The sequence below is a fragment of the Chrysochloris asiatica genome, unplaced genomic scaffold (assembly GCF_000296735.1).
Source record: "Chrysochloris asiatica unplaced genomic scaffold, ChrAsi1.0 scaffold00040, whole genome shotgun sequence".
NCBI classification, from domain to species: Eukaryota; Metazoa; Chordata; class Mammalia; order Afrosoricida; family Chrysochloridae; genus Chrysochloris; species Chrysochloris asiatica.
Genome location: NW_006408558.1, coordinates 13,938,513 through 13,946,563, shown reverse-complemented (window position 1 = coordinate 13,946,563; position 8,051 = coordinate 13,938,513). Strand labels below are relative to the sequence as shown.

The 8,051-nt window shown below is 53.4% G+C and overlaps 1 protein-coding gene across 1 annotated transcript in view; it reads right to left on the bottom strand.

Moving 5' to 3' along the window:
* Positions 1 to 943: 943 nt before the first annotated feature.
* Positions 944 to 8,051, bottom strand: part of DHCR7 (7-dehydrocholesterol reductase) — a 16,682-nt gene continuing 9,574 nt past the window's right edge. The window contains exons 3-7 of the mRNA XM_006860816.1: positions 6,851 to 6,941; positions 5,610 to 5,823; positions 3,091 to 3,295; positions 2,066 to 2,197; positions 944 to 1,408 (exon numbers count right to left, since the gene is read on the bottom strand). Of these exons, the coding sequence (XP_006860878.1) occupies positions 944 to 1,408; positions 2,066 to 2,197; positions 3,091 to 3,295; positions 5,610 to 5,823; positions 6,851 to 6,941 (1,107 nt within the window). The remainder of the gene's footprint in view (positions 1,409 to 2,065; positions 2,198 to 3,090; positions 3,296 to 5,609; positions 5,824 to 6,850; positions 6,942 to 8,051) is intronic.

Sequence of the window (8,051 nt, the reverse complement as noted above, 5' to 3'; positions counted from 1 at the left end):
CTGGGGTGTGGGGAGGTTGTGGTGAAGGCGAGGGAGACCCTCGGTGAGAGGACGCAGGCCTGGGCAGTGTTTTGTTCTCTTGTACACAGGCCCCGAGTCAGCTCCTCGTGGCTGTCTGACATTCAGGATCAGTCAGAAGACAGAAAGCGCCGGGTCATTTCCACAGAGAAAGTTTAATGTCAAGTTTTACGATTAGCGATGACAGGGGACTGGTCAGAGGGGGGCTCACTGGAGGTGTGGTCCAGGCCCACCATCCCGTGAAGAGACCCTTCAGAGTCCAGGCTGGGGAGAGTGATAGGCACTGGGTGTCCACTGGACTAGCTCAGGGGGTCCTCAGGAAACTCGTCAGCAGTGAAGGCACAACAAAGTGGCCATGAGGACAAGACGGCAAAGGGTCAGCAGGCATCCTGCCCAGTACTCCTGAAAGCGAGGACACAATATGGAGGCTCTGGAAGAAAGCGGGGTGGGCAGGCCACACCCTCAGTTCCCTCTACCGGCCAGTCTCACTGCAGAGAAACGCCTGCAGGGCCCCGCTCACATTCAGCTCAGGGACGGAAGGGCACGTCTGGAGACAATTCAGCAAGAACTAGCTCGCTCCTCATTTTTTCTTTCTTTAGCAAGAGTACTTGGCAGTCCTGATATTGGGGATCTGGAGATCTCTCCAACAAGTATCTGTCTGGGCAGTGTGGGAGACAGCTTGGCCATCAGTCCACTGTCACCAGGAGACTAGTAGAGGTGACCAGCCCCGGGACAGTAAATACTGAGAATGGCTCTGTCCTGCTGGTGTAAACGCTCATTCATCTCCTCGGGAGAAAAGAGAAGAACAGGGTACTTGTATTTTCTGAGACCCTATACCCTACCAGGCGCAGTGACCATTTCCATTTTGCAGAAAGGAAAAGCGAAGCTCTCAGGGGGCAGCTGAGCTCACCCAGAGCCCAGTCCTTCAGAAGATTCCAGGTAGCAGGCGGTAGGGCACGACGGCAGTGTACCGCGCCCAGTCACGGCCGTACTTGCTAGCACAGCGATGCTCGTCTCGGAGGCAGCGGTGGGTCAGCAGGATGGTCATGTAGATGATGTAGAAGTAGGGCAGCAGGTGGCCACCGCCACAGGCCATGCAGTAGGCCAGACTGCCCATGAGATCTCCCGTGTAGTTGAAGTGGCGGGCCACGCCCCAGAAGCCTGACACCAGTAGCTTACTGTGGTGTTTCTGCCCGTCGGCTGACGTGTAGGAACACTCGATGACCTTGGGCTTCCGGCCCCAGATCAGGCAGCGCCCGTCTGTACGGCGGAACAGGTCCTTCTGGTGGTTGGCCATCCGGAAGATGTAGTAACCCAGCAGGCCTAGGAGCAGGACGCCCATGGCATACGGGGTGGACAGCTGCACTGGGTGATAGACCAGGTACAGGCCCTGGGGAGGGGAGAAGGGGTAGGTTATGCATTGCCCATGGGCCCAGGTTCAAATCCTGCCCTCCCCTTTCCTGAGTACCGTGCCTGTTTCCCCATCTGTGAATGAAGGGCTCCCCTCAGAAGGCTGCTTATGGGGACCAAATGAGTAAATATCCTGATCGAGCAGGAAGAGCCCAGAAACAGTGCGGGTTTGGTTGCAGAGGAGTGAAATCAAGCGAGCCGCACGCAGGTTCTAGTTTCCCAGTGTGTGTAAAGTTAATGCTGCCACTAGACTGCCATCTACGTGTAACAACAGCCAACACGGGACAGACACACAGCAACACACGCTGCTGGAAAAAATAGTGTCCACACTGGCTTGGCGCAGGGCGGCCAAAAATCTTCCATTTGCCAAAAATACGGGACCTCTGAGGAGCAGCAGAGTGAGGCACACGGAAACAAGATGAGCCCATCTCGGGGTACACTTACTGCGTATGGCATGAACCGGATTGTGTCCTCCCCACCACCCCAACCAAAAATGATGCCCTAATAGCTTGGAGACCGAGGACAAGAATGGCTGCAAAGCCGTTGTACAGTGTGTGCTGAAAGTGCCGAACAGCTGTGTGTTCTGTTACATGTATTCCGAACAACCACAACAGTGAACCCTGCCCCCGAGCCTCACCTGCAGCGTGTACAGGTACGGCAGCCAGACGCAGTCCCCCCAACCCAAGTACCATCCAAAGTGGTCGTGGCAGATGTCCATGGTCTTCAGGTACCAAGTTTCATTCCAGAAAAAGTCCACCACGTAGATGGCCTATAAAACAAGGCCGCTGTTGGCCACCACCTTCCCACAGGGGGACATGGGTGAGGGCTTTCGGGGACCAGAAAGGGCAGGGGACACAGGAAGGGGGACCTGTACAAGCTCCAGGAGGGCCTACAAATCGGTACCGAAAGAGGGAGGGGAAGTAGAAGTCGACCCATGTATGTTAGAGAACTGTGCTCCGTGGAGTTTCTCAATGACTGATTTTTCTGAAGAGGATTGCCAGACCTTTATTCCTAGTCTTTAGTCTGGAAGCTCAGCTGAAACCTTTTGAACATCCTAGCAACACACAAGCCTCCGCAAATGGGGATGGGGTGTATGGCTGCAAGTGAGGTGCATTGGTGGGGAATTCAACCCGGAGTTCCAGCATGGCAGGTGAGAAGTGGTGTGGCCCCAACCATCTTGAGCCTCACCTGACTCCGTGTCCTGAAATTAGCTCTGCTCCAGAGCCCGGTCATTCCTGCTCCCTAGACTTGCTGACTTCTCCCGCCACAAGGCCTTAGCCTGGGCCTTGCCGCTGCCTGACATGCTTCTCTTCCTGTCCTTCACCCCCCATTCTGCCTATAGTCATCCCGTAACAACACCTTCCTGGCCCAGGCTGGTGGGCTTCCCAGCGCCAGCGCCTGTCCTGTAGAAGTGGTGGGTCAGAGTGGGTGTGTGTGGTTCACTGCTGGGCTGCTGCCAAAAAGGTTGGAGGTGCAAGGCCACCCAGAGGTGCCTCGAAGACAGACCTGGCAATAAACTTCTGAAAGGACACAGCCACAGAAAGCCTAACAAGGCAGTTCTCTCTTCACCTGGGGTTGCCAGGAGTCACTACCGCCTCCACCACCTGCCTTGTGGGTCTGCAAACACAAGCATGTGCACCCTGGCTGGCATAGCCTGGTTACCTGCAAGACATTGACCAGGATCATAGAGTTGGAAACCCGGCCGTATAGTTCCTGCTGCTTAGCGGCGAAGGACAGGTTGATGAGTGTCCAGGCGACAATCCCGGGGCGCCCGTTGAAGAACAGCTTGAAGTCAAACCACTTGCCAATTCGAGGATTAAACTCAACACCCATCATGTAGTTATAAAAGAAGTTGCCTGTGAATTTGCTTAACAAGAAAAAGACACATTTAGTCAAAGAGTCCTACGAGCACGTGAAAGCCGTTAGGTATCATCGAGTCGATTCCAACTCAGCGACCCGATGCACGACAATTGTCGAGTTGGGCCCTGCGGTTCCTGCCTCAGTGTCTGTCAATCCATCTCGTCCCCAGTGGTATTCTGAGTGTCTCTGAATCTGAAGGGCTCACCCTCTGCTTCTCTATCAGATGTTGTTCTAGTATATTCTGAACGCTGTCAGTGACTCATCATTTCTCAGAAGTGGACCACCTCTTCCTGCTTCCCAGTCTGTCTGAGTGTGGATGCTCAGCTGAAACTTGTCCACCATGGGTGGCCCTGCTGGCATCTGAAACACTGGTGACCTAGCTTCCAACCTCAGAGCAACATGCCTGCCACCACAATGTGGCAGACTGAAGACGAGTGTTGGGCACACAAGCTGGACAGCGAACAGGGAAGACAGAAGAATCGATGTGCTTGCACAGAGGTGTCAGCAAAGAATGCCGAAAAGACCGCGCACTGCCAGGAGAACCAGAATGCAGATTTTCGGGAGAAGCGCATCTAGGAAGCTCCTCTGGAGGGAAGATGACAAGACCCTGGGAACCTCATCAGAAAAGACCAAGCGTTAGAGAAGGACATCCTGTTTGCTGAAGCACAGGGTCAGTGTTAACAAAAGAGACCCTCATGAGATGACCAGACACAACCGTGGGCTCACTCATAACAGCCTTGAAGGTGACCTGAGCTGGACCAAGTTTTGTTCTGCTGTATGTGAGGCCGCTGACAGCTCATTGACAGTCACCGTGAGGGGCATCTACACATCCAAGGCCGATGCTCGACACACCACGGCAGCTGAGAGGCTGGAGTGCAGACTGGAGCTGGGGGCACGAGGAAACATGCCCCTGCCTTGCTGACCGTCTCTCTCTCTCTGCCTGCAGCTGGGGCGCACACAGCTGAGAGAGGGGGAACATCCGGGGCAGGTGGAGGGGCAGTAACTGTGCTTAGAACCCCTGGCCCAGCACCCAAACCTCTCCTCAGCCCCTTCTGGGTGTAGGGCCTAGAGAACTGGCCCGCTGGCTGGACAAAGATTTCATTCCGTAGCCATGCCTGCTTCCCATGGGCGAAGGGACAGTGAGGAAGGACACTGGCCGCTCAGAGTCAAGTGGCCCACAGTGAACTCAGGCTGGACAAGCTACTGGTCACATGCTGCAGAAGGAAACGTCACAGCCACAGTGTCCAACACAGCAATTGATGAGGACGGGGCATGAGCAGGCAGCTTCACTCTGCAGTACATACGGTGAGGCTTCACAAAGATCTCTAGGGTACTGCTACATTAAGGCCACTCAGATAAGAAGACTGCCCATAAAGACCGTCCAGGGCCACGCTGGACATTCAAGGAGAAGAGCAATGGCCGACTTTGCCTCAACCAGGACCCGCCTGTCCAGGTCTAAAAGAAAGAACTCAGTCACCAAAGACAGACTTGGCCACCCTCCTCTGCATTTTCCGAGACAGGAGAAGCCCCTTAGCCTTAGAAAGGACGTGCCCCAATTTGAGCAAAGATGCTTCAGAAGACTCCTGATCAAAAGGGGGGGAAATGTAGAACAGAACTTCAAATTCCCACAGAACCCAGACTCTCTGGAGTCACTGAGACTGAATAAACTCCCTGAAACTACTGCCCTGAGGAAATCTTTAAAACCTAAAACAGCCACCATCCCCTCAAGTCATCTTGAGACCTAACAATCACTTTGCTGATTTAGAAAACACTGCTGGCAGTGAGCGCTGTGTTCTTTTCAGGAATTCTAAGAAAGCACATTGGCAGCAGCGAGTGGAGAGGTTTGACGAGAAGCCTGGGGCCGGTAGGTTTATGTCGATGGTGAAACCAAGAGCGACGTCACAACATGGCTGAGGCTGTGAGCCACCCTCTCCTTCCCTGCTGTGCCTGTCACTGTGGCTGCAGAAACTAGCAGGTTGGTGCATGGTTTTCCTGTGTATCATGGTGCCCTGGTAGTGATGTGGTATAAACACTGGGCTGCTAACCACAAGGCTGGTGGTTCAAATCCACCAGCCAGTCGGCAGGAGAAAAACGAGGCATTTAGATCCCGTAAAGATTGAAAGCTTCAGAAACCCTATGCAGGGTCACTGAGCTGAAAGATATTACTTTGTATATCTTCACCAAAACGAGGTATAAGAACAGAACACAGAAAAGATGTTTGTTCCCCAGGCTCCCTCAGGAACCATGAAGGAGTCTTGCCTACAATCTTTATGGTTTGCCACCTTCCAGGACTGTCCACCCAAGGCCCCTAAGGGACGTACCAGTCTTTGGCGTTGGTGGGGAACAGATAGCTCTTGATCATGACGAAAGTGGAGACAGCGTAGCCAAGAATGTTGGCACACCACATCAGCGGGATCCAATTGTCGAAGATGATAGTTGGGGAGAACCAGGACAGGAAGTGGGCGTTGGCGAACCAGAGCAAGTGGGTGATGAGCCAGGCCTGCAGGCCGTTGATTTCATACCTGTTGACATGCCCTGCGGAGACAAGGTGGACACAAACATCAGTGAGATCTGTGACCCCATGGTACCCACCCTGGCTCAGGACCAAGTCAGCTCTGCAGAGACCCCAGCCTCCCACATCCCAGTGAAGGTGGTGCAAATGGTTTACACTCAGCAGTCAGACAAGAGCTGGCAAGTCCAACCCAGCCAGTGGTGCTGCGGAAGAAAGGCCTGGTAAGTACCACTGTAAATTAAAGGTGACAGCCAAGAAAACCGCTGGGGGTGGCTCTATTCGGGCACACACGGAGACTGTGAATTGGTTTTGTGGGTGAAGTCACAACACCAGGGCTAGGAAACCAACAGGCAAGTCCTGGCAGGAGGGAGAGATGACCGAGGGGCTGGAAAAGCAGCTGTAACCTGTCCCTTTGCTGAGTTCAATCTGCTGTTGGGTGGAGCTCTGGGGGCGTAGTGGATTACAAGCTGCGCTGCTAACTGAAAGGTCAGCAGTTTGAATCGACCATGGGAGAAAGAGGAAGCGTTCTGAACCGTGAAGAGTTTCAGCCTTGGAAACCTTATGCAGGGTCGCTATGAGTCGGAATCGACTCCACGGCACACAGCACCAGACATCTGCTGTTGGTTAGAAGCGAAGAGGCCAAAGAGGGCAGAGTAGGAAGAGGGCTTCCCTCTAGAGGGCTGTACTCCCTGTAGCTCTCGGGGAACCCTGCCCCGGCTCCAGGTGGGAGCGCTCTGCAGAGATGGGGAGGAATCTGAATCGGCACCCCACTATCCAGGATGCCCAGTGCCCTGCAGGTTCTCAGAAAGATGAATGATGAGCAGATCAGTTCGCCCCAGTCTCCCACAGAAATGTCTGTCAGGTACAAACCCACGGTGTAAACAGCCAGCACTCTCTAGAATCTTCTGTACAAAAGAGTTACCTTCAGCCTTGTCCCTGGACAGGCCCCACCTGACCACCCAAAGTAAGTTTTAGTCTTCTAATGGCCAGCGTACCATGGGCCCACAGGAGTGCTGGAGAAGAGGAGTCGGGCAGACTGAAGAGGCTTACCTGCAGGCGTCACCGCCCCCTCCTGGACTCCTCCAACGTAGCCGGGCAGGAATTTGTGGCAGAAGTCGGGGACCAGTGAGTACAAAATCACCTGAAACCCAGAAAGGTATTAGGTCAAAGGACACGTGGCTGAGGATGACAGCCCATATCTTGACCCAGCGTCGTTTTAATCGACTGAAACGATGACAATGACAACGATGTCTGTTATGACCTTTACCGCCACAGTCCATGGGGTTTTCACTGGCGGATGTTCAAACATCGATCACCAGGTCTTTCTTCCTAGTCTTTTTTAGTCTGGAAGCTCTGTTGAGACCGCTGCAGCATCACACAGAAGTATCCACTAAGAGAGGGTGGAGGCCACAGGCGTGAGGTTGGCCAGAACCTAAAGCCAGGTCTCCCTCAGAGAAGACAAGAGTGAGTGGACTGTTTTAAATGTCAAAGGCTGACCACGTCTGGGAGTCCTGACTGCAGTCTCTTCCCCTTCCTGGAAAGGGAGGCTCGCTTTAACCTAAAGCAGTAACATTCTCCCCCTCTTCCCTCCCCAATGCACACGGGTGCTTCACTTTTGTTGAGATATTATTCACAGACAATCACATCTGTCCCTGAGGAGTGTGCAGCCGGTGGCCTCAATGGAACACAATGGTCGCCAATGTTTAATTCCAGATCGTTGTCAACACTCCACTGGCCCAGCCCCTGGCGCCCACTGATCCGCTTCCTGTCTATGACGTGCCTGCTCTGTGTATTTCTTATAAACGCAACCGTTCAACAAGCCATCTTTCCAACTTGCTTCTTTCACTCCAAATGAGGCTTTCAAGCCTCGTCCATGATGCAGCGGGAATCCCAACTTCCTTTCTTTTGGAAAACCTCCAACAAGATGGACTCACACGGTGGCACCGATATTGGACTCAAGCTCAACAAAGATGGTGAGGATGACGCAGGACCAGGCAGAGGGTTCTTCTGTTGTGCACAGGGTTGGAACCAACTCGACCATGTCTAACGACAGCAGACTTCCACTGAGAGGATGGATCACGTTCTGTTTATCCATCCCCAGTTAAAGGGTATTTGGGCTGCTTCCACATTATGAATGCTGCTGCCCTGCTCACTATTTACAAAAGCCCTGGTGACCGAAAGGTTGACAGTTCAAAAACATGTTTCCGAGAAGCTAAGGGATTTTACCAAAGCCAACCCTGCACTACAAAAC